This window comes from Carya illinoinensis, chromosome 11 (genome assembly GCF_018687715.1).
Source record: "Carya illinoinensis cultivar Pawnee chromosome 11, C.illinoinensisPawnee_v1, whole genome shotgun sequence".
Classification (NCBI taxonomy): Eukaryota; Viridiplantae; Streptophyta; class Magnoliopsida; order Fagales; family Juglandaceae; genus Carya; species Carya illinoinensis.
In genome coordinates this window covers 1457873-1484735 of record NC_056762.1, presented here as the reverse complement: position 1 = coordinate 1484735, position 26863 = coordinate 1457873, and the positions used below count along the sequence as shown (strand labels likewise).

The following is a 26863-nucleotide window of genomic DNA, read 5'->3' as shown; positions in this document are numbered from 1 at the left end:
AGGCTTATCTGCCTAGTAAGGGCGCAACATATATATTTGAGTACTTGTTTTATGACCCCAGTCAAGGACGTACGAAATAATTGGGAAGAAAAGTTTCGTCGCATGCAACATAAGCTTCTTTTCAAATTATTCAGGTGTTGGTTTCGTTTTTGTCGTCAAGCAGGCATGCATTAAGAAATTAGAGGCTTTTACAAAGGTGGCTGATATTGTGGCCTCAATTAATGGATGATTCTGTCTCCATGCAAAAGTTGTTTGAATCAGCTTCTTTTAAGTTTGTCTGGTTACCAACCAACAACTTCAGTCTTTTTTTTTTTTTTTTTTTTTTTTTTTTTTTTTTTTTAAATCAGCCTACACAATAATGACAAACATTTGGCAAAAATTTTGAGTATCATGTCGAAGTCATAAAATTATCAAAGACTCAAGAAGCAAGCATTCAAATAAACAAGCTCATGTAAAACACATGCATTATGTAGTCTCGGTCAATAGGAACTAGGGAGTTATAAACTGCCCAAAATGACATTGTTTTGTTTTAGAGTAAATTACACCCTCTCTCTCTCTCTCTCTATGTTGTAGTTATCAAGCTTATTCCCTCTCAACTTTATCAAGTATCTTGAAACCCTATATTTGAAATTCCGGATTGGTTTATATGTTTAATGGAGGACAAGATTATCTTCAATAGAGGATAGGGTCGTGTTTTGGATGCTGTGGAGTTGGATTGTGTGATTAGGTTCAATTTAGAATTGACTTTGGTGGATGATTTAGAGCTTCAATCCGAAACTCCAAATTAGTTTAATTAGTGGTTTGGATTGAACTCCTAGATGATTTTAAAGTTTCAAATCCGAGCCTCTAAATAATCTAAGGGGTTCAATCTCTCCTTAACCTAATTTATGATTGAAAGTCTAAATTACAATCATAAATTAGGTTAGGGGTCAATTTGAAATCCCTAACCTAATCTATTTTGGGGCTTCAAAATCGAAACCTTAAACTAGATTGGAGTCTCAATATGGGAAAAGAAGTTCCATCTCAATCTATATTAGTCGTGCATTGATAATTTGACTCTGATACACTATTGGTTATTAATTAATTTTTTGTAGTTTGTACTTTTGTTATCATTTTTTACCTAATTGATGTTCTTCTCTTTTTGAGATATCATATGATTCATATCCTCACATTCATGTTTTCTTTTCTTTTCTTTTTTCATTGGAAGACTTACATAAACTTTCTATTGAAAGTTTTTACCGAAATATATTTTATTATTTTTACTTAATGATGAAGAAATTATTTTTAAATGAATTTATGATTTTTTTATTTTTAAAAAATGTTTAATTACTTTAAAAAAATGTTGAAAAAAAAAGTAAAAATAAGAAGAAGAAAAAAAAGCCTGATCGGTAGAGATTATCCATGTAAACCATCTGTAAACGTAGCATTGTCCTTCCAAATTTAACACGACCGTCCAAATTTAACACGAGTACTGCCTTTAGTAGTTTCAAAGCCTTATCCCATGCATCGAGTTGAGTTTCTATGTATCTGCAGTAGATCGGGCGACCTGCTTCATCTTTATCTGTCCTTTTTTTTTTTTTTTTTTAATGAGAGAGAGAATCTTTATCATACTAACCATTATTTTAGGTAACAAGTACTATACTTAATAATAGGATTGTTTTCTGGTTGCCGTCCAACAGTGACCCCGTTAGATGGGCTTCTCAGGCTAACTAGCTATCCCTCTTTTTTTTTTCTACACTAATAATTAATTTCCAAATCATTAAAAAAATTAAATATATAAACGATGAAAATAAAATGAACATACTATCATTTTCCTCTTTTGGTTAATATATAAAAAGAAATGATATTTACAGTTATGATTGTGCAAATACTGTGTAGTATTTTTGAAAAAAGTAAATTATCATATGATCTATATGAAAACAAACTTTTAGATGTATATTTCACTATTTTTCAAATAATTACGTGACGGTTACACACTTCACCATTATATATAACATTACTCATATATATATATATATATATATATATATATATATATATATTTATATATATATTGCAGTCCACGCAGGCTTATCTGCCCAGTCAGGGCGCAACATTTATATTTGACTCCTTGTTTTATGACCCCCAGTCAAGGCCGTACGAAATAATTGGGAAGAAACTTTTAAAAGTTAATTCGTAGCATGCACTTAAGCTTCTTTTCAAATACTCGTGTTGATTTCGCTTTTGTCTGAAGCAGCCATGCATTAAGAAGCTTTTAGAAAGGAGGCTGGTATTGTGGCCTCAATTAATGGATGATTCTGTCTCCATACAAAAGTTGTTTGGATCAGCTTCTTTTTAAGTTTGTCTCGTTGCCAACCAACAACTCGGTTTTTTGTTTTTCTTTTAAAATCAGCCTACACAATAATGAGAAACATTTGGCAAAAATTTTGCGTATCATGTTGAAGTCATAAAATTATCAAAGACTCAAGAAGCAATCATTCAAATAAACAAGCTCGTGTAAAACACGTGCATTACTCGTCTCGGTTAATAGAAATTACCAAGGAATCATAAACTTTCCAAAATAACGTTGTTGTTTTGTTTTAGGATAAATTACACCTTGTCACATCTCTCTCTCTCTCTCTCTCTCTCTCGATGTTGTCGTCATCAAGCTTATTCCCTCTCCACTTTAACTTGTAAGTATCTTGAAACCCTATATTTGAAATTCTGGATTGTTTTATATGTTTAATGAAGGACAAGATTATCATCAATAGAGGACATGATCGTGTTTTGGATGTTATGGAGTTGGATTGTGTGATTATGTTAGATTTTGGATTAACTTTGGGGTATGATTTAGAGCTTCAATCCGAAACTCCAATTTAGGTTAGGGGTTCAATTTGAAATCGCTAACCTAATCTATTTTGGGACTTCAAAATCAAAACTGTAATCTAGATTAGAGTTTCAATCCAGGAAAAGAGGTTCCATCTCAATCTATATCAATCGCACATTGATAATTTGATTATGATATACTATTGGTTTGTTAATTAATTTTTTATAGTTTGTACTTGTGTTATAATATTTTTCCTAGTTGATGTTATTTTCTTTTTGAGATATCGTATGATTCATATCCTTATGTTCATCTTTTCTTTTCTTTTTTCGTTGGAGGACTTAGCAGAAGATCTTTGACAAATGATTTCCTATTTTGTTACCTTTATTTTCTATTTTAGGTTTACTGTAACTTGTGACACTGTTATACTTAGTTATTCAAATTATTTGCAATATTTTTTAGATTAATTTGTAATCTTTTAGACTACTTTGTAACAGGTTAGAATTATTAGTTAGCAACTTATTTATTTATATTTAGATATAAGATTTAATTTTATATATTTAAGATTTTCAAGTTTTATATTAATATATAAAATTTTGGAGTGAAAACATATATTGGATCAAAATTAGCCCAAACTAAAATCAGATGACCTACTAAAAAATGGTTTAAAAAAAATGTTCTGAATGTATTGAGATTCATGGGTGGTCGGATGACCTAGGGGCCAATCTGCCTACTCGACATTTGGATGAGAACACCCACACAAATAGGATGGAGCCGGAGCCGGACCCGAGACCCGGAGGCCAATCTCATCTCCGCCCATACAGGGGCGGGGGGTGAGTAGCCTGCTAGCTAGGGTCGAATATCATGCCTAAACAAAAGGTTGAAAGAATGTGCCAGCCTCGCATTATAGAGCTTAAATGCTCTATTTTCACCTTTAATTGAGATTTGAATTTATTAAGTTAGTTTAGGATGATTAAAAATTCAAAGCAAACAGCATGCAAATAAATAAAGAAATATATGGCCATAATTATCACTTCTGTGGCTAACCGGTCGGTGTCAACCTCACTCGAACAACTCCAATCACATTCATACAATTACTTCAATCACTTCACTGCAAAGTATTATAGAAAATTGTCTTTGACTGCGTTTAAGTTAACAAACTTTCAATTAAACAATCTTTACACACGATAGCATATTAAAATTGAGAAATATAAATTTATATATATTTTTTATAATTATTCTCCTACTTTTTCATGAATAATAAAATATAATTTTATTTTTATATATCTATTTTATTTTTATTTTGCATTGAATTAGAAGATAATTATATATTTTTTTAAATATATAACATTACCACTTTCATAACTTTATTTTAAATAAATGATATTTTATAAAAATAACTTATAAAAGTAATATCATTTTATAAAAATACTTTATACAAAAAATTGTAAAAAAATTATAAATGTAGAAAAATTATATTATCAAGTTAATGTGTAGAGTATGTTTACTAAATGAGTAATTCTACTCATCATTCTCCCATCGTCTTATGATGTGGCATTAAATGATCGGAGATTATTTATTATATTTCACTTTTAAACCTATCGTCTAATGCCACATCATAAGATGATGAGAATTAAGATGATGAATAAATTTTTTTTTAATAAAATGCTTACGTAATATAATTTGATTTAGAAAATAAATTTTAAAACTTGAATTTTTAAATAAAATTTTATTATTTAAAAGATATGGGTAACATATTGAAAATAAAATAACTATAATCTTGATTCCCTTCTCTCTCAAGCACACGCCCTCGTAATTATTTGTCAAAACATTGGACGAATGGTCCCCTATATTGGGGGGTTTGATTAGTAAGATGACGAAGTGATTAAGAGCAAAATTAGGAAAAGTAATGATATTCAATGTTGCGTGATCTCCCCAATAATTTGATTGTCACATCATCTGATTTCTCGCTAAGCTATCTTTTTTGGTAATCCCAAACAGTGAAAACCCCTTAATTAATCCAATTTGTTTGATCATTACGATGATTAATTCTGATTCACCGTGGGGACTCCCTGTCCAGTGCCTGTGTGAGATCCGTGTCACTTATGCACCCTGTCTCCTTTTTTTTTTTTTTTTTTAAGGGATATGCATCCTGTCAAGATTCCTGTACGGGATTTTAAAACAATAAATTATATTCACGCTATATATATATATATATATTATAAGAATAATTCTAGATACAAACACTAGATAGACGAGCAAGTCTTTTTCTTTTTTTTGGAAAAGGTAGATTTCATCAATAAAAAGTATTTTTTTTTACATTTTTTAAATGTGAGGCTCTTTTTTTTTTTTAATATAAAAGAGTTGTACAAGATTTGTCTATTTAGATTTATACAAATGATTTTTCTTATAAAATTATAACTTATCTTAAAAATTTAAATTGATAGAAAGATGTAAATTTTATTATTTATATTATATTCTTAACCGTTGTTTCAAATTTCGTACCGTACTGGTCGGTATATGCAGTACCGGTCATTGGTCTGGTACATAAATTTTATCTATTTTGTACCGGTTCAAATATCGGTGCCGGCCGATATTTCGGAATACGTAGCGGCCAGTATTTTGGCCTTAACTTTTTTTTTTTTTCATTTTTTCAAACTACAAGCTTATTTTTTCACTCCTAATTCATACTAGGCTATTTATAATTTATATATATATATATATATATATATGTATAATTTATTTATATATACACTATTATTTTAGAATATAATTAATATATATTTATATATATAATTCATTCATATATCGACTATCTCGAAATGATACCGGTATCGAAATATTTCGTTTCAATGTCTTGACTAGTACGACATCCAGTACTGTATTCAAAATATTGTTCTTAATACTTTTTTTCACATGTGTGTCATACTCTTCCTAAGTGAGGGAGCTTAATATATAAAAATATTGAATTAAATGTGATATAATATAGATTCAGGATAACTTAAAATCTTTATTTTGACATCATGTAAAATTAATACTTAATATCAAAAATTTAAATTGATGAAAAAAATAAAATTTATTATTTGTATTATATCTTAACGTTCCTTTCTACAAACATCACTGAACGACAAACGTACCATTGATTTCACTGGCGAATATGGGCCATTCCTGATTCCTCTTTACCATCTCTTTGTGCGGTCGAAATCCATCATTATTAGGACGTTCGAATCCGTATGCGAATCGACCACTCACATTAATGGCTATGAGGAGAGGTCTCCTTCCTAGACAGGCTTTTTTTTTTAAAAAAAATAAAAAATAAATTATCATTATTTTATTTTTTATTTTAATTTATTATTTAAATATCTAAAAGTGACTTTATTCGACTTTTTTTTTTAATAATTTGTCACTTTTCTCTTTTATGCTCACTGGCATCCAATGATGAGTGAGCCATCGGTCTTTGCTAGTGGAAAAGAAATCACTTTTTAATATATTTTATTATTATTTTTATATATATTTTATTATTATTTTATATATATTTTTATTACTATTTATAATGTACCTTAACACTTCTCAATACCCAAACTTAATCTTAAATTGATTACTTATAATTATTATTATTGATGGTATCATACGAAATTGAAAAACTTAATGGGAGGCTATCATAAATGGACATACTTTTAACGGAAAAAAGAAAAGAAAAAAAAAAAAAGAAAGAAACGATAAAGAAATTTACCATAATAAATTAAAAATTATAAAACGATATAACTGTTTAAAAAATATGACGGATAAAAAAAAAAGAAAGAGGAAATAAATTAAAAAAAATATAAAGAATAAATACTTAAATAGTTTAGAGAAATAGTAGAAAAACTAATAATATTGCTTAATTTTAATGTCATATGTTTAATCTATTTTAAAATAAAAATAATTACAATTTATAAATTATTTATTTATTTATTTATTCTGAGTTTAGCTACATACTATTACTTTTGTATACACCTTTCATACTTCACTATGTGATTGGCTAAAACAATTATTATATATTAAAAGAGAACTGTTACAGTCATAAAGAGATTACATAAAATAAACCCACAAACTTATGTGACTTCATAGAATTCGTTAGATCTGTTTTATAATAAAAGTAACTTTACAATCTGACGTAACATATTAAACTATATCAGTTTGTGGGTTTACTTGTATGTAATCTATTTGTGGTTAAAATATTTTCTTATTAAAAAAGTAACGTAACCAATAATATTAATAAAGTGTGTAAGAAATATATAAAAATGACTTAATATAAAATTTTTTATTATGAAATAGTTACCGGAAATAAAAGTGTCTTATCTTATATATGGGCCTAAGCGCCTTCTAATATGGTCTTGGTTACCTTCTTAATCAGGCTATTCAAAGATTAATAAATAATATAGTTTATAAAGGCTACTTTTTTGTGGACGCAAGTTCCTGCTCTATGACTACGTAGAGAAGCCGATATTTTCTTGAGCTTTTGTGGCAATAACTCAGTTTTTTTTCGTCGTCCTTTTAAAATTGGAGTGTAATCTTGGGAATATATATTTTTAAAAAAAAATTCAACAGATAAATAACAAATAATGAAAGATTCAAAACAAGCATTTAAATAAAGAAATATGAGAAGAACACGAAACTCTCAAATGGACCTTACTTACTGACGATTATATGTGCCCAATAAGGCAAAGCGTGACAATCTCAGATTGAAGCCCAATTCAACTTTTCAATAGTTCATTAAGAATATGAAGTAATAAATATTTGAATAATACAGTTGAATGGTGACGATGATGGTTTGGACGTTGATACCATGCTCTCGTATATGAATTAAATAATAAATAAAATATGTAAAATATAAACGAAGAGAGACATATAAATTTACTTAGTTTAGCATAAAAATCTACGTTCACGGATGGTTTGAGGGTAAAATATGTAAGTACATCTTTTTATTATGTTTGGTTATTTTACAGTCTCTTATGATCTCCCAATAACCTCTCAGGCAATGAGCTTCCAATGAACTGGACCCTAATCCATTTTATATCCAACAAAAACCATTCTACTAAAGTTTTGTCTTCTATGTTGATTTATGAAAACTGCATGCTTCCGTCTGTACCTCTTCCCGTTTGTGGAGCAAACTAGCTAAAATTATGAACCGTGTGTAGGACACGACAACTTCTTGCTGTGCTGCTCTCCATTTGTTTGACTGGTGTTCATGCACCAAAACAGTTAAGTACGGGACTCTTTTCCCACCTTAGTTCACTGAGATAGCTCCAATAAGATCGCATGCAGTTGAGCCGAACTTGAGCATTGGTAGGAATCATTAGCAACTTGTTATTTTTTTTTTTTTTAAATTTATTTGCTGATATGAACCTGAGCAAGCATCTTTCTTCCGCAGGCTGTTGAACTCAAGATATCAGAAGCAAGAGACAGTGGATTTGGATTCCCCGAGTTATCATCTTACGTATTGAAGAACAATTTTTCTGCATTAATCTCTCATCCTATGAGCAATGCAACCATATTTTTCTAGGCTGAATTCCGGTCTAAACCATACTCATGGAAGATTTTATTTACTCAAGCAAGGATCTTGATTTTCCAAGGTCTCAGGACTCAATTTTACTTGAGTCCTTATTATTTCATCAGGCTTCACAAGATGTTTGATGTCCTGCACATTGCCAAGCTTTAACAATCCTGCCCTTTCTGTTTCTATCTCTGACCATCATGCAGCCTTAATCCCTCCATCTTCACTTTCAAGGCCTGTTCCCCCCAGCTGTTTGCTTGTTTCGAAATGACTTCTGTCAACAGGATTATAGGACTAACAATATAGTAAACACCAAAACGAGAAGATAAAAGAAAACAGATGTAAAGACAAAAAGGAAGGAAGAAGAGAAGTCTCGAAACAAGAACAAATAGAAACGATGTGAATTTATTAAATAAAATGGTTATAAAGCTAAGAGAGCTGACAAACGGAGCCATCATTTGTATATGTAGTCCTATTATTCTTTGTAGGCCAAATGAGAAAAATACAATCAAAGAAAATAGCGAAACTCAAGTCACCTATTGTGGTTCCTCTGCCCCTTGTAGTATACTTCCAATCTTCAGCTTCTTTCTTTTTTTGGATGTGGACGAGTCAATTTCAGTTTGCCATAATATTCTGCACTGCATCAAGTCAAGCAAACGTGACTGCAAATGCTTATTCATCTCCATGACGTGCTTTGTCGTTCTTGTGGCCCACATCCGATTCTCTGTGCATGTTTCCACCTTCATTTGCATGGCTGCCAGTGTTTGTTCTTTCTGCTTGAATTCCAATACACAGAAAGAGGATCTTGACAATTGCTCGTACATATAGCATAACATCTCAAAATTAAACTAATAAGACATAACATTTTCTATGAAATTTCCTATTCTTCCCACTTTTCCTACAGCAAGAAGTCATGGCACATCATATTATGACACAATGTGACACATTAGTCTTCTTCGGGTATAAAGTGCAAACTTAGTGTTATTTGGTGATTCAATGGTAAATCGGGTCTATATGTTATGTTATGTTGGGTCCACCCCATGTGTGCCGTCCACTCCATGTGGTTCCCATATAATGCCCATGTGCTCATGTGCCCATGTGTTGCCCAAGTGGTGATGTTTCTCACATGTGCCTCCAGTGAATTAAGCGTTGGATTCCAGCGCATATGTGGAGGGAGAGGAGCTCATCCTCTCCTATAAATAGGAGAGGATGTTTGAAGCATAAACCATCCCATTGAGAGAGAGAAGTGAGAAGTGTGTGTAGTGCTATTTGAGATAGAGTTGTTTTGAATATAGTGTTTCCGCTCAGTGGACGTAGGCAAGTTGCCGAACCACTTAAATATTGTCTCTATCTATTTTGTGTTTATTTTCAGGGCAACTCAAGACACAACAATTGATATCAGAACTTCGGTTCGTGCTACCCATAAAATTGCAGTTGATCGAAATCAATTTTTGATCACACCACAACGTTCCTCTCGTCAAGATGGATCCGTTGCCGTAAACGGCATCGAAAATGAACATCGGAGAAGCCCACACGCGCCCCTAGAAGATCGACGCGTGCATCTGTTGTATCCCACGCGCCAGACAGATCAGAACCGTCCATTTTTCAGATCCATTTTGGGCTTGATCTAAACCATCTGGAATCCGGTTTCAACGATCAAATAGTGCTTTCCAACTATTTGGATCATTCTGGACTCATCCGTACGGTTAGAATTTTGAAATTTTGTGTCTAAATTTTTTTAATTCAAATGGAAAGATCTAGAAGAGATAGGAGCTCTGAAAATGCCAGTAGTTTTGGACGTCGGTCCACAGTGTTAAATGCCAAGTTTGAAGTAGAGAAGTTCGATGGAACAAGCAACTTTGGCATGTGGCAGTGTGAAGTCGTGGACTTTTTGATCCAACAAGAGTTGAATATTGCGTTGGAAGGAAAGCCAGATGATATGACTGATCAGGGTTGAAAAAAGCTTAATACTCAAGCTTGTAGTACAATCCGATTATGCCTTATCAAAGAACAAAAGTATTTTGTCATGAGAGAGACAAATGCTAAGATACTTTGGCAGAAATTGGAGGATAAGTTTATGAAGAAGAGCATTGAGAGCAGTTTGCACTTGAAGAAAAAGCTCTTCAGATTCCAATTTCGTGAAGGTAATTCTATGTCTGAACATTTGAATAGTTATAACCAAATTCTTGCTGATTTGTTAAACTTGGATGTTGAAATTGAAGATAAAGATAAAGCTTTACTTTTGTTAAATTCCTTGCCTGATACATATGAGCATTTAATTACTACTCTACTGTATGGGAAGGAAAGTATTAGTTTTGACGATATATCTAGTTCTTTAATTAGCAATGAGTACTGTAGAAAAGATAAACAGGTACAACTAGATACATCAAGTGAAGCGCTAACAGCAAGAGGGAGGCCACAGTCAAGATATCCCGGAAAGAAGAAAGGTTTTCAATCGAAAACCTGAGCCACATCACGTGGTCCATCAGTCAAAAGAAAGCTCGTCAGAGACGAGTGTTCCTTTTGTCACAACAAAGGACACTGGAAGAAGGATTGTCCCAAGCTGAAGGGACAACAGCAGAATCAACCCACCACAGCCAATGTCGTGGACAGAGATGATGATTCAGATTTTTCCTTGACAATTTCATCATCCATTTGTCATTCCGATGAATGGATTATGGATTCCGGATGTACCTATCATATGTGTCCCAATCGGGACTGGTTTACTGACTTCACAAAGATTGAAGGTGGAGCAGTACTTATGGGCAATGACAGTGCCTATAAGACTTAGGGAATGGGTAGCATTCGGTTAAAGCTGCACGATGGCAGCGTCAAAACTCTGACAGAAGTTCAATACGTTCCGGACTTGCGAAAGAATCTCATCTCATTGGGATATCTGGATTCAAAGGGATTCAGAATCACCATTGAAGACGGAACTCTCAAAGTACTATTGGGAGTTCAGGTGGCTATGAAGGGTTTAAGACGAGGAAACTTGTACTTCTTGCAAGGAAATACTGTTGATGGAAGAGCTTCCACAGGTTGTGAGAAGCTAGATGAGACTGATGCCGACACCTCAAGTCTGTGGCATAAGCGTATGGGACACGCAAGAGAAAAAGCTTTGCAAATCCTGGTAAAGCAAGGCTTACTCAAAGGTGCCAAGACTGGTAAACTGTCTTTCTGTGAGCACTGTATATTGGAGAAGCAAAGGCGGATCAAGTTTGGAACCGCTGTACACAATACACAGGGAATACTTGACTATGTACACTCTGATGTTTGGGGACCTACCCAAAATGCATCTTTGGGAGGTAAACATTGGTTTGTAACTTTTGTAAATGATTATTCTCGTCGTGTGTGGGTATATATGATGAAGAATAAAGATGAAGTGCTGCAAATCTTCCTTGATTGGAAGAAAATGGTTGAGACTCAGACCGGCAGAAAGATCAAGTGGCTCAGATCTGATAATGGAGGTGAATACACTTCAGATCCCTTCATGGAAGTATGCCGGAGAGAGGGAATTGTCAGACACTTCACAGTATGAGGTACGCTGCAACAGAATGGTGTGGCAGAACGAATAAATCGTACTTTACTAGAGAAAGTGCGATGTATGTTGCTGGATGCTGGATTCAGTAAACAATTTTGGGCTGAAGCTGTGACATATGCCTGCCACCTCATCAACCGACTACCCGCATATGCCAATAACGGGAAGACACCCGCTGAAATGTGGAGATGTACACATGCTACTGATTATGACTCTTTACACGTTTTCGGATGTTCTGCTTACTATCATGCTAAAAAAAGTAAGCTTGATCCTAAAGCCAAGAAAGTAAAATTCTTGGACTTTAGTACTGGTGTAAAAGGGTATAGATTTTGGTGTATAGAGTCTAAAAAGGTGATCATCAGTAGAGATGTTACCTTCAATGAATCTAAAATACTAAAGTCACATAAGCATAAAGATTCCAGTGATGGCAGCCATGATAGCGAAACACCTGGTGATTCATAAAAGGTGGAGTTTTCCACTCGAAATGATTCAGGAGAAACAAATGGAGAGCACGGACAATATGAGGTTGATAGTCCAGTCACAGTACCTCCAATACAACCTGAATCAACAGCAACCAATAGACCGAGAAGAGAGAAACTTGTACCAACACGTTATGCAGACTATGTGACATATGCATTACCAGTTGAAGGGGGTGAGATCCCAACCACTTACAGAGAAGCCATACAGTCCAGTGAACATGTTGAATGGACAAAGGCAATGAATGAAGAGATGCAGTCTCTTCACCAGAACCAGACTTGGCAGCTTGTGCCGCTTCCAAAAGAAAAGAAGATAATTGGCTGTAAGTGGATCTTCAATCAGAAAGATGATCAAGCTACTAAAAATGGAGTGCGATACAAAACTAGGTTGGTAGCCAAGGGCTACGCTCAGACAGAAGGAATTGACTACAGTGAAGTATTCTCTCCTGTTGTGAAGCATTCATCCATTCGGATATTGCTAGCTTTGGTTGCAAAATATGACCTTGAGTTAGCACAGCTTGATGTAAAGACAGCTTTCTTATATGGTGATCGGGAAGAGGAGATTTATCTGTCTCAACAGAAGGATTCAAAGAAGCTGGCAAAGAAAATTGGGTATGCAGTTTGAAGAAGTCTCTCTATGACTTGAAGCAGTCACCTCGGCAATGGTATAAGCGGTTTGACCGCTTTATGATGGATCTCAAATACACTCGTTGTCAATACGATCATTGTGTATATTTCAGAAAACTTGCAGATGGATCTTTCATTTATTTGCTTTTATATGTAGATGATATGTTAATTGCATGTAAAAGCAAGGGGGAGATAAGTCGCCTAAAAACTCAGTTAAGTCATGAGTTTGACATGAAAGATCTGGGAGAAGCTCGAAGAATACTGGGGATGGAGATCAACAGAGATAGGGTGAAAGGTACAGTTCACCTTACTCAGAAGCAGTATCTGAAGAGAATACTGCAACGCTTCAACATCGACTCGAAGACGAAGCCGGTGAGTACTCCTATGGCCCCATATTTCAAGCTCAGTGCATTGCAGTCTCCTAAAACTGATGAAGAGCGGGACTACATGAGAAATGTCCCATATGCAAGTGTTGTTGGAAGCTTAATGTATGCCATGGTGTGTACACGACTTGATATCTCCCAGGCCTTTAGCTTAATTAGCCGCTATATGCATAATCCCGGAAAGATTCATTGGCATGCGGCTAAGTGGATTCTACGGTATATTGTGGGGACTGTAGATGTTGGTTTGCAGTTCGAGAAGAGTGAAGATAGTCTAGTAACTGGATATGTTGACTCAGACTATGCAGGTGATCTTGACAAACGCCGATCGACAACTGGATATGTGTTCACTATGGCTGGAGGACTAGTTAGTTGGCGATCAACTTTGCAGTCGACAATTGTACTATCATCAACTGAGGCTGAGTACATGGCTGTAACGGAAGCCGTGAAAGAAGCCATTTGGTTACAGGGATTGGTAACAGACTTGGGTTTTAAACTGCAAGAGGTTACCGTTTACTATGACAGTCAAAGTGCAATTCATCCGGCCAAGAATCAAGTATATCACTCTCGAACAAAACATATAGATGTCCGTTTCCACTTCGTACGTGAGATATTGGAAGAAGGGGACATTCTACTTCAGAAGATTGGCACTGAAGATAATCCAGCAGATATGTTGACAAAAATCATCACAGGGATCAAGTTCAACCACTGTTTGGACTTGATTAATATCTCATACTGCTGAGCACCTATAGGTGCATTGGCGCCTTAGGGCGCATTTGGTAACGGAGATCTCTCATGGCAAAAGAACATTTCGATAAAGGGATGAAATCATTGGAAGGATACAACATGTAGTATCCTAATATGGCACACTTGGGTGGAGGGGGTGATTGTTGGGTCCACCCCATGTGTGCCGTCCACTCCATGTGGTTCCCATATAATGCCCATGTGCTCATGTGCCCATGTGTTGCCCATGTGGTGATGTTTCTCACATGTGCCTCCAGTGAATTAAGCGTTGGATTCCAGCGCATATGTGGAGGGAGAGGAGCTCATCCTCTCCTATAAATAGGAGAGGATATCTGAAGTATAAACCATCCCATTGAGAGAGAGAAGTGAGAAGTGTGTGTAGTGCTATTTGAGATAGAGTTGTTTTGAATATAGTGTTTCCACTCAGTGGACGTATGCAAGTTGCCGAACGACTTAAATATTGTCTCTATCTATTTTGTGTTTATTTTCAGGGCAGCTTAAGGCACAACATGTTAATGGTCTGTGCATGTGTCAACAATCGCACGCTGTTCATGAGAGAGGAAGAGACCTCCAAATCAAACATATGCTGGTTTGATGAATGAGTGCTTCGCGAATCGAAGGAAGTTTGCGTTCCTTTAAAGGAATGACGCAGGGAAAGGAGAGTGGCTGTTCCCTTGGATGAGTTGGCTGGCTGAGGATACTTGTCAAGCAAAGAAACATGAAACTGGTTCAAAACTCCCGAATGGTTTGATGCAGAAAGCAGTGAGGATTGCGGAATCACCATCATATTAGTTGCTGCCCCTGCTTACAGATGAAAAAAAAAAAATCTTGATCATGCAAAATTGGTGGTTATATCAAAAGATATGTATGCTAAATTTTGCATGTAGGTATACATCAATACACGGATTCTAAATATAAGATCATGTCGAATGTATCAATATAAATGTGGGCATATGCAAGTAGACATTTATATGTAAGTAGACACGCTTCCACCAGTTAAATTGACTTTTCTGATTGTTAATCTGAATTCAGTAAGATGGATAATTCTCCAACAACATGGTATTTCAGCCTACCTCTCCAAGAAAGGGAAATAATAGACAACAAATTTATGCATACCTTTTTTATGGTTGAATCTCCGAACGATCATCCTGTTGACTACATCCCATATGCAGATGGTGCAGTCTGTAGATGCGGATATCAGACCCAATCCACTGATGGTCAATGCAGTTATGGCTCCACTGCATGGATGGTAGGAAAAACTGATTTTATTACATGAACATGGGATCAAAATCTATCCAAATAACTAACCAATCTGACAAAGGATGAAAATTTAATGCTCAATGTTCATTGCATGCATCTATACACTTGTGAATGCGTGTGCATGTGAGTGGGCATGTTCGTTTACAATCTGCACTTTCAGTGAAGTTTCCAAATGGGTTTCAAAGCCAAAGAACCTAGTAAAGATAAGAGGAGCTAGTTTGTCATGATTCAGTCCCCATATGAGAATCAAATTAACTCATAAAAATATGAGATTCAAAGTCACTAGGTCTTTCAACAGTTTATTCCTGTGACAGAAGAGATTCAGGTCTCCCATGAGTAACTGGAAACTCAAGCTCCATACATTACTTGTGTCCTTTTAACACAACTGCTTGGTCTTCTGCAACAAAGAGAGAGTCCTCCAATAGTCCAATATCAAGCTTGTTGACAAAAATTCTTCCGTCTACACACCCACAGAACAAAATCTCCTCTTCTGGGTGAAGCACACTTGCAGTTACTCCTAGAGGATAAACTTGAGTTTGAATAAGCCTTCCGGTGACAAAGTCCCAAACCTACTTGATACAGAATAAACGTTGTGGTAAGGAGAAATTCCAATGTCAACAAGAAATATTAGGAAAATGAACAATGATGCATATAGTTTGGTCACCTTGCATGTACCATCAAGGGAGCTTGATACTAAAAGTGAATTTGAGGTGCCTGATGCTGTCAGCAGACTGGTGATAGAGGATACATGCTCTGATGAATAATGTAACAGAGGAGGCCAGCTTCTGGAATCTTCCATGTCTATCAAACTTCCATCAATTTAATTGGAACAATGCATCATTAGAAAGGCTCTTAATCTTTTATCTTTTGTCTGCCAGAAATTAAGTACCAAAAGAAAAAGAATTGGCGTTTACCTAATTACTGACCAAACACAGATCATACCATCCTCTGACCCAGAAATAAGAAGTGAATCATCATTGGAAAATAGCAAGCAATTCACTGATTTGTGATGAGCATGCCAAGTCTTGAACAATCTTCCACTAGCAATCTGTGGTTTATCTCAAGCACATCAGAATGTAAAACTGTCATCCCCCCACGAAGTTGACTCACTCATTGCGCCAAAAATTGAAGAAAAAGAAGTAAGAAATATGGATACTAATGGCACATAAAGATATTTTTAGAAGCACCATGCAGCTGCTAATTTAAAATCAATGTAAAGGAATTTATCATATGGAACAGGCTTTGGCTGCTCCATACCAGGAGAGAACGTTTTCTGTTTAATATAATATATATCTATATAGATAATACAAATAATGCAATTTGATAGAGTGCTTGCTAACCTCCCAAAGATAAGCATTTCCAGAAAGTGCCCCGCCCGCTAGATATATGCCGTCATTTGTGCAAGAAAGTGGCCCAATGGCCTCCACGGGGTAACTCCGAAGGGGTGGTTGAGGCTGAAGATTAGAAAATTTAAGTGAAACAAGTGGAACTTCTTAGGATAAACAGAGTTCTAAAGGCAAATTGTAAAGTCGAGCCAGAAGTTAAATGAAAAGCTTCAAATTCATAGACGATCTCCAGCAAATTACAACTGAGCAACGATTTTCCCCAGTGCAATAATCATTTTTCTCACTGAAAATGAAAAACAAACCTCAACTAAACCATATTTTTGTGCTAGGCATAGATCTAATTTTTTTTCTCCTTATCTTTTTGATGCATTTTTTGAGCAGCCAAACGAATCATAAGACTATTAGATATAAACGAACAGCGACAAAATTAGCCTAAAAAAATTCATAATCAGATTGAGTGAATGTTAACATTTAAGGGGGAGAAAGGATTTTTAACTGATACAAGACCTCAGTACAAAAACCAACATTTCCCAATTGACCAATGATGATCCATTGAGGCGCGATCAATCAAAGAAAGAGTCGAAGTTTGCAGCAATTATCCGAACATTCAATGACTGAAATAAGTAAAAGATAGGTAACGAAGAAAAATTCAAGCACCTCAGAAAGCATATAGCTATTTACATAATCAAAGTACAGAAGCAGAGGATTAAAGTTACACATTGAACGGATCAATTCCTATTTGCAATTGCCCTGAAACAAACCTGCAACATCCTATATGGAGTCAAGATTCATCAAAACATGAAATCCAATGACTTTCTATTGACTATTTAAAAACTGATCATAAATCCATCTTGATTATACTATGCATGCAAAATGATCATGTTGGGTTTAATACCCATAAGAATACTGATTATCGAGGGAAACTCATAAAACTGAAATGGAAGTCTGTGCTGATCATTACCTTATTCAATGCCCAGAGAAAGATGGCTCCACCGCCAATAGATCCATGTCTGTGAATCTGAGAAGCTACAAGGAACTGCTGTCTCAAGCACAGTAACCCGTGAGCAGGGGAAGCACTGGTGGGTATGTGTAGGAGATGATCCCCCGTCTCCATATCCCAAATTGTTATGCCAATTCCCATGCTCTTATCACTGCAAACCACCAAAGCCTCCCTACCCTTGTCCATCTTTGCGTGTGAAACTCTGTGTAAACAGCGATATATAGAAATTCTGAAGCTTTTTTTGCATGCGAAGGACTTGCTTTGAGGAAGTGCATGGGCTGAATGACGCACGGCACGCAGATTTGTGAAAGTGACAAAAGTAGTAGAAGAAATTATTATGCACAGTTGGCATATCTCGCCTATCTCAGCACTCGCGAAGTAAAGACTATGGCCAGTTGGCTCTTGTACAAGTGTGCTACATGCAAATCAAGAGTGAACTGTCAAGAACCCAGCGACAACATGGAATTGATCATGTTGGCGCATCCGACAGAGACTCCCACGTAAGCATCGGATACTCCGAAATGATGAGGTATTTGTAATGACCCTACAACTTGTGATACTGATAGTACTGTCATTGTCAGAGCATTGGCAATGGTCTAACCATTGTTAAGTCTAAATTTTAGCTAGAATTGTAAATTTTAGCTATAATCAAAATTTTTAGCTAAGTCCATCACATTGAACTAGTTATTTTGAAGTAAAAATAATAATATAATATTTATATATTTAAATAATAATTTTAAATACAACACAAAACTGCATGCGAAAACGATGGAGCTGGGCGACTGAGGCATGCGAAAACGAAAATGAAAATGAAAATAGAGACAGAGGCATGCGACGGAGCTGGGCAGCCCACAAGTGGCTCAACGGAGGTCAGCTGCGCCAGAAGAAAACGTCATCAATCTGCATGGCCCCGTGACTGAGAGAGAGATAGCGTGATCATCAGAGAGAGAACAGAGATTAATTTGGAAAACAGATCGCACAGCGTTGAGGGGAAGAACCTCACTGTGAGACGCGACCGTTAGTGCGGCTGACGTGCAGTACTTGGCGGCATCTTCTGAGGCGATGTGGAGGTGCAGCGGCGTAAGCGAGGCTCCGGTTGGCAGCCCTGTTTTTCTTTCCTAAAAATAGAGCTCATTGGTCAATGACAATGAGGTGGACGGAGGTCAGCTGCGACGGAGCTACGTGGCCTGCAAGTGGCTGGACGGAGGTTCTCCAATTACTGAAAACGAAAACACTTCCATGCAACGGAGCTCCGGCATAGAGAAAAAAAAAGAAAGAAATGAAGAAGGAGCAAATCAATTGCAGGTGAAGAAGCAGAAAGAATAAAATAAGTTTTGGCTGGACAACAGTCGCTCGCCAAGTTTGGAGGAAGGGATACAATTACTATATCAGTTATGTTAAACTTTCAAGTTTTAGCTAGACCATTACAGATGAATTTATGCAAATTTATGCTCTATTTTAGACTTGCATGGGCAATGACGTTGCCAATGCTCTCATGCATTCATATTCCATAATAATACTTAATAAGTGCTCTTAGATTTGAAGCTTTATTTTGCAATACGAGTGACAGTTGTATGAGTGAAAAAGTTCATACTTTTCACCCTCACATTGCCTTTTTTTAAAAATTGCACCCGAAATAACTAAAATCAACAATTTACACCTTCAACTACCAAGTTATTCCTATTTGCACCCCTTGACTTGTTAAATTTGATGGAATCCTTGAGGGGAGATTACTTTTTAACAATCCATGGATGATGTACATGATGTTGGTGATCATAACTGCAGTCTCGATTCTAATCTTTAATTTCCATTTTACAAGCACCTTTCTTTATTTTATTTTATTTTATTTTTCTTTTCTGTCCTTGATTGCTTACCACCAATATTGAATTAAGTAATGTGATTAATAACAGCTTTCAATCTCATCACGATCTCCTAATAAAGATTGTGATTTGTTTAAAACCTGAAATCCAGACCATGTATAACCAGTTTTAGTCATGCGGGTATGGGTCGGGTTTGTTCTGAGTCGAAACTCGTAACTAGAACCCAAATAATTAGGTTCCAGACTTAGCTGGGTTGGATGAACCTTCCTAGAATAAAGAACTTCCAATTTTAAAGTACTTCAACATTAATTATAAAACTACTATATGTATTTTTCTCTTTTTACAATTTAAGACCTCGATTTTTAATTTTTGTAAAATAAATATTTAAGTATTAAAAAACTTACAATTATTAAATACGTTTGAAAAAGAATTAACAGAAGACAAAGTCTATCTTCGTTTTTTTTTGAGAAATTCTATTTGTAGTCTCCACCTAAAGGATTGAATTTATTAAATGAGAAAAAAAATCATTTTAAGAGAGATATTTTTGTAATTTTAAAAAATTTTAAAGATAAAATTACTTATGCCTGCATTATAATCTCTAAATAAGGATGAAGGTAACATTACTATTTTTTTTTTTTTTTGGATATAATTGGAGAGGGGATTTCGAACTCCAGACTTTTATTTTGAAGGCTGGGGGTAATCCAATCAAGCTACGTGCATTTGGCATATCAATATGCACTTAAGCTAAGAAGAGGTTGGCCAAAATACTTAACTCAGATTTTTTAATTTCATATATTAACTTTAAAAGATTAAAAATTTTGATATGAAATTATAAACACGTTGAAAACCCTTACAGTGATTTACAATTAACCCTATTCATTATATATATATATATATAAAAGAGGTTTTAAAATAGTTATCCTTAAATGTTTTTTTTTTTTTCTCAACAAATAGGAAATTTTATAGATAAACTATCATATATAAGATATAAGTTTAGTGGGGTGAGAATCCCTAACAGTTTTTTCAAAGCCAACACACATTACGACACAAAATAAAAAGAAAAAAGAGGGTGATCGGAGCCGAACAATTAGCTTTCACCCAAATCCCATAAAGGGAGACAGTTTGGTGACAATTTTGAAATAGTCTGATTAACAGACTATAAGACTGTAGCTAAAAGCCACAATAAAGGGTATGCTGCAACGTGTTGGTTTGGATTGACTGAAAGGAACTACCACTACTATTTTCACTTGATTTTTGATTAAGGAAAGCGGTAACATAAAAAAGTAAAAAATTAAGACGAATCGCTGGTGAGAGACCTCCATTGTTGGTGACGGCGAGTGAAACACATGCACCGCAACTGGAGAGGACGGAAAGGTCGAATCATGAAGAAGCAATGCCACTAATCGCAACCGTGCCGTGTGTGGTGGCAGAAAATATTTCCAGACGTGACGGCGCGTAAAATTCGTGCATAGCATAAACTAATAGAAAAACTAAAAAAAACAAAAAAAAAAAAAAATCCTAAGTGGCGATTGAAGCTGGTTGAGGAGAGACGTTGGTGGACTCGAAGCTCCAGCCCCGCTCCCCTGACGAACGGAGCAAAACTCTGGCTATGGATTTTAAAGGGAGTTTGGTGTAGAGAGAGAATGGAACAAAACTTAGGTGTTGATTTTAGAGCTCCTTAATGTTAAAAAGACATGATATTTATAATTATTAAAAATCATAACTACTGCACACTATTTTTTTTAAAAAAATTATAGAGATTCATTTATCTACGCTTTGCATCGGTCGGGCTTATAATAGGGGAAGAGCAGCCTTCCATTCAGTGGTTGCCACGTAAGAAAAAACTCAATAAGCTACTTAGGCTTCACCATACAGAACCACAAGAAGCACCCACACAGAAATCGTTGCTCTCTTCCCCTCTTATCATCTTCGTCAAGTATTCTCTCTTCTGTCTCTTTGCATCTAATCGCACCCTGCCTAAGGTTCTCAGAGGAATTCCACTGATGCAGTTGCTCGGGCTCCGGAGAAGATCCGAAGCCGAAGCTCCAACAAATGCAACTGGAGAATAAGATAGTGAAGAATCCATTCTCCAACTCCGAAAGCCGACTTCTCCGAACTCTCAGTCGAATCCACCAATAAGATCTGATTCTAAAACATAGCTCCAGAAGTAAAAAATCACGACAAGAAAAATCTCAGAATAACTTAATGATTGGACATTGAACAACACGTTTAGTAATGCCTAATTAGGCTGCGTCAGGGAAAAAAAGAAGAAGAAGAAAAACAAAGAAAGTGCAAAAACGAAAAGGAAAGAGACATTTCTTCACTCGATTGTGGATTTCTCACAAAAGCTTCCAATCAACTATTCCTGACGTAACTATTCGGTACTATTTCCCGAGATTTCACAATTGTAGAAAGCACCATACAATCACAAAATTCTCATTTTTGGGAAGCTTCTTCCATTTTCCCAGCAAACAGATGGGAAAATCAGAGCCTGACCTGTATGCTATTGTATGAACAATGAGACCACGAATGACGAAACCGCTCCATACCAACAATTCCGGATATCACCGGTTCGGTATCTCTTCAGGTGGTGGAAAAGCAAAAAAAAAATTAACCGAATCTTAGTAAATCGCCTCCACTCACGCATCTTGAACACCTCCTCACGCATCTCGTCAGGCGGTGGCAGATCGAAGCCATCTAATGAACACCCAGGTGAAGGCTTTCTAAATGGGGCTCGAATCGGTGAGGGGAAGATGCGTCATTATCATCTAGTATAATGAATCTATTGTAATTTCTGTGGAATTGTTGATGTGGCATGGTATTATTGAAGGGCTGTTTAATGAAGGGGAGCAGCCCTACCGCTCTCCAGATATTCTCTGATTTTTAACGTAGTTCAGCGAACGTGGGCCCGACTACCAATGGCAGCTTGGTAAAATGGTTCGCCAACGAGCCTACTTTCGCATACATAGATCTACTCTTGTCAGTTTGTACAGTGGCCTGCTAGCTCGCAGCTTTATAACGCCACGAATGGCGCATTCTGAGACTTCATCGCCGACTTCGTCAAGAAGTACACACTTTTCTCTGAGTCTGAGATCCCAATACCGATAATGGGCGGTAATTTTCCCACCATCATCTTCAATTTCTTAGCATTCTCTTAATTACTTGTCCAGGGTTTATGCTAATCCCAGCCTCATAAGTACCGACATTTGGCAATTGGTGCAGGTTCGGAATCGGAATCTGAAGCGGCTGCTTCCCATTGCTCGAGCTTGTGGCTCGCTCCTGACCCGAGCAAGCGATGGGGCGAGCTCTTCTTCCTCTGCTACACTCCCTTCTGGCTCACTCTCTGCTTGGGGATCGTCGTCCCCTACAAGCTCTACGAGGTTCATCTTGGACCTTTTAGTCGTTCCTTTCTGTTTTCGCACACCTTTCTGTTTGCTTTGTGCGAAACTAAGTAACGAAAAAAAGCGAATTCATTTGGTCCTTTTTAAGTCTATGCCAGCTTCTATATAGGTGTTTTTATGTCTCGTTGACTTCAAGTGTAACTGAATAATTTCATTCATTTATGTTGTTCAATTTTATACGCATAAGGACATGTAATGCTCACTTGCATTTTGCATATGATTAAGAATAGAAGTAATGGATTGCTAATCAAATCTTAAACTGTTGTCCGTTTCCAGTCTCTCTCGTTCTCGCTGAGATAATCTGTCAAACTTTCTATAAAAAGTATCATTTTCATACTTGACAGAGCTTTACAGAATTGGAGTATCTAGTTCTGGGATTGATTTCAGCAGTTCCTTCGTTCTTGATACCAATGCTATTTGTTGGAAAGGTACATTCTCGGTTTTTTTTCCTCAACTTTTTATATTGCTACTGCCACCTGAGCTTTTCAGAACTCTGTATAATTAATCGCTATTCAACTACGCACTCTGATGCCAAAATGCTGTTAACTGATTGCTTAAAAACATAATTTGGTGGTACGAATGCTAATGGAGGTCAACCTTAGTCCCTGTAGATTGCTTTTGTGCTCATTTTCCTTTTATTGGGAATTCTTTTGCAGGCTGATAGCCATATGTCTTGGAAGGATCGTTATTGGGTCAAGGCAAGTACTTTCTTCTTGGGTAATACTTACCATGATAATGATAAATTTATGGAACAGTTAAAGTTGTGTCGGGGGCATGCATCTTCTGGACAATGTGCGACTTGTTTTTATATGTACAAGATATTGTGTATAGTTGAGATGGACCTAGCTTTTGCACCGTCTTTGTGCATATTTGTAACCTTGTATTGCATCTGAGATATGAATATATAAATGTTAAATCTATGCTTAGCATGTATTCCTACTAATTGGCTATGACTTTGATGATAAGAATTGTATTACTCCATGAAAAAATTTTCAGCTGTTCCTTCTCATGTCTCTCGTGTCTGTGGTAGCCGGTAGTTGATAGAACAATTTGAACAGAATATCTAAAAGTAGGGGTTTCAAGTTTTGATGTGATTATCGGGGGAATTCTTCTTTAAATGGTTTCACTTTCATTTGGCTTTTTGGGACCTTTGTCAATTAAATATCTTCAGCATGAATTCAGTGAGATGTTATGATGCAACAATTCAGTGATAGATTGATATCTGTTTGTGTTGGTTAATGATACTTTTAAGCTTTTTGGTAAGATGTTGAACATATTATGAAAAAGGACATTGCTCCATAGATATATATTTTTTTGATAGGTAAACGATTATAATATATTAATAAGAAAAGGCTCCATAGATATGTTGCTACAACAAGAAGCTGAATTGATTCAATACATATTAATAAGGCTCCATGGCCTGGTTTATACAAGATTACTTTGGCATTTGAATAGTTCTTATCTCTCATCTGCTTATTATTATCAGTCAATCTGATCGGGTTGGAGATATGCCTCTCAACAAGTTATATCTTTTCTTGTATCATATTTTTTATTGTCCTTAAACTTAATTGTATTGTTATGGCAGGCCAGTCTCTGGATTATAATCTTTAGCTATGTTGGGAATTACTTTTGGACCCACTATTTCTTCACAGTTTTGGGAGCTTCTTATACCTTTCCATCGTGGAAAATGAACAATGTAATCCACGAAACAAAAAGTCCTCTGTAATTAGACTACATGTTACCGTGCTTAATCACTTATTTTGTTTCTTTGCAGGTACCACACACAACTTTCCTTCTCACACATGTTTGCTTTCTATTTTATCATGTTACATCGAACATAACACTTCGCCGACTACGGCATTCTGTTGCTGACTTGCCGGAGAAAGTTCGTTGGGCTACTGAGGCTGCATGGATTCTGATTCTTGCGTATTTCATAGCATACCTTGAGACTGTAGCCATTTCCAATGTATGTTATGAGACAGTTTTCACCCCCATTTCATCATCAAGATCTTACATTTAATCTTACCTGGATTCTGAATATAATAAATCATGGCCTGTGCTTGGATTTAAGGCTAGATGAATTAGAATGGTGCAGTATTACCAAGGCTTCCTGGTATATAGAGCTTGTTGATTCTTCACCATCAAATCTTCACAGCCTTATCGGTATCTGGAATCCAAACTTACTGAATGTGATAATCATCTTAAGACAATGTTTTCTTGTTAGTCTTTTCATTACCATCATACAAGTCTAACGGGTTGTTTGGATGTTGAGATGGTTCCATCTCATCCCATCTTATATCATCTCATCACATTTCAACATCCAACCACCACTAAAACATACACTTTTCAATTTCTAATCTTTAAATTTTTCATCTAATTATTACTTAATCATTTCGACTTTTCCAAACTTCAAAACAAAACACAAAAAAGAGTTCAACTTTTTCAAATCCCAAAACAAAAATAATATTAAAACATTATATTCTAACAATATTTTCAACTTTATAATATTTTTATTCAACTTTTTTCTCTCTCATTTTCCAAAACCTCATAAAACATCATAACTCAAAGCATTTCACTACTGTTCACAAAATTTTCATCTCATCTCATTCTCCGAGCATCCCCTAAAATGTGTGGGCAATGATTTTTTATGTTGAATATGTGCAGTTCCCTTATTATGAATTTGTGGATCGGGCATCCATGTACAAAGTTGGATCCTTGTTTTATGCCATCTACTTCATTGTAAGCTTCCCCATGTTTCTGAGGTAGGAATTCGACCACTAATCATTTTCAATTATTTGAGCTCTCCTTCTTTAGTACTTGTACAATTTCTGTACAATTTCACTTGCTGATTATATTGCAAGAATTAGGCATTTCCTTACTGTAACCATGATTGTGCATGCTCTGCAAATTTTCCCGTATTTGTCTGTATTGAAAAGAATGCCGTAGTGTAGAATATAACTTACAATCGTTATAGGCACATATCCTTGCCAGTGAGAAAATTATACGTGGGATTTTAGAAGAATATTGATTCTTCCAACCTATCAACATTATATTGGTTTACCTGAAGGCAATTAATTAATATATGTGCAGAATTGATGAGAAACCGGGTGATTCATGGGACTTACCCAGAGTGGCTGTTGATGCTCTCGGCGCTGCAATGCTGGTTACTATAATACTTGATTTGTGGCGCATCTTTCTAGGACCTATTGTTCCAGATTCAAAACAGTGCCTTCAACCAGGATTGCCATGGTTTCCAGCACTTGCCAATGAAACTTGATGGATGGATTTACAAAACAAGGACCCCTTTAACTTCTCAGCCACTGAGATAACCATCCCATGTAATTTCTTCTTGTTGATGCTTTCATGTGTGTTGTACCCGGCTAGATCATTGTATTTCTCCTTTTTTTTTTTTTTTTTTTTTTTTCTTTTTTTGTGTACATTTGAAGTAATAATCGAGCTAGCAGAAAACAATCATGTAAACTATTGCACTTGATAAACTCCCTTGCACTACTACTTGAAAGAACAATCCTTTTCATCCACATTTTGTAAATTCTATTCCTAAAATCAGAAGAAGGTTACCACACAAACCCCTGGGGATTGATTCAAGAGGTAAGGGCTTTGGTCTAGGAAGTTATGTTTCATCCAAATCTAAGGTTTGAACCAGTTTGGATGCAAAACACAGTTTTTAGAAGTCAACAACGTGTTGCGTTTGCACGTTCTCCGTTGCTTTCATCAGATAATTTCTCACTTTGAGAATATTGTTCTAGCAATTATAATGTGTTTTCATAGTTGTGTGATGAAAATAATAAATAAGAGCTTTGCTACTCATAAGCCCATACATCACATACCACATAATTTTTTATTTTTTTTATTTTTTAAATTTTATTTAGTTTTATTCTTTTTAAAATAATAGAATTCTTCTATTAATTATT

At 35.6% G+C, this 26863-nt stretch overlaps 2 protein-coding genes across 7 annotated transcripts; one reads left to right on the top strand and one right to left on the bottom strand.

Annotated features, from left to right (window-relative positions):
- Positions 1-7737: 7737 nt before the first annotated feature.
- Positions 7738-18010, bottom strand: LOC122283013 (protein ROOT INITIATION DEFECTIVE 3-like). 6 transcript variants are annotated; one of them, XM_043095136.1, is made up of 9 exons: positions 17672-18009; positions 16705-16818; positions 16279-16412; positions 16029-16173; positions 15731-15933; positions 15221-15342; positions 14673-14908; positions 8876-9112; positions 7738-8633 (listed from the first exon to the last, which is right to left on the bottom strand). In XM_043095136.1, exons 1-8 carry the CDS (start codon positions 17894-17896, stop codon positions 8876-8878), a joined length of 1416 nt encoding a protein of 471 aa, XP_042951070.1. In that variant the 5' UTR covers positions 17897-18009; the 3' UTR covers positions 7738-8633. The 6 variants fall into 6 exon arrangements, with proteins under 6 accessions (XP_042951070.1, XP_042951069.1, XP_042951071.1 ...); XM_043095135.1 differs by having other exon boundaries at positions 7738-8613; XM_043095137.1 differs by having other exon boundaries at positions 7738-8610.
- A 4481-nt stretch (positions 18011-22491) lies between these two features.
- On the top strand, positions 22492-26470 carry LOC122282764 (cycloeucalenol cycloisomerase-like). The gene is made up of 8 exons (XM_043094779.1): positions 22492-22644; positions 22753-22910; positions 23276-23359; positions 23588-23629; positions 24517-24627; positions 24706-24897; positions 25596-25693; positions 26022-26470. The coding sequence occupies exons 1-8, from the start codon at positions 22638-22640 to the stop codon at positions 26206-26208; spliced, it is 879 nt and encodes a 292-aa protein (XP_042950713.1). The 5' UTR covers positions 22492-22637; the 3' UTR covers positions 26209-26470.
- Positions 26471-26863: the final 393 nt, after the last annotated feature.

Coding starts and splice junctions, on each gene's coding strand:
- LOC122283013 (XM_043095136.1), bottom strand. CDS start 17,896: ATGGACAAGGGTAGGGAGGCTTTGGTGGTTTGCAGTGATAAGAGCATG. Junction 16,413..16,704: donor GAAATGCTTATCTTTGGGAG/GTTAGCAAGCAC, acceptor GATAAACCACAG/ATTGCTAGTGGAAGATTGTT. Junction 14,909..15,220: donor GAGATTCAACCATAAAAAAG/GTATGCATAAAT, acceptor TTCATCTGTAAG/CAGGGGCAGCAACTAATATG.
- LOC122282764 (XM_043094779.1), top strand. Junction 24,628..24,705: donor CATCGTGGAAAATGAACAAT/GTAATCCACGAA, acceptor GTTTCTTTGCAG/GTACCACACACAACTTTCCT. Junction 25,694..26,021: donor AGCTTCCCCATGTTTCTGAG/GTAGGAATTCGA, acceptor ATATATGTGCAG/AATTGATGAGAAACCGGGTG.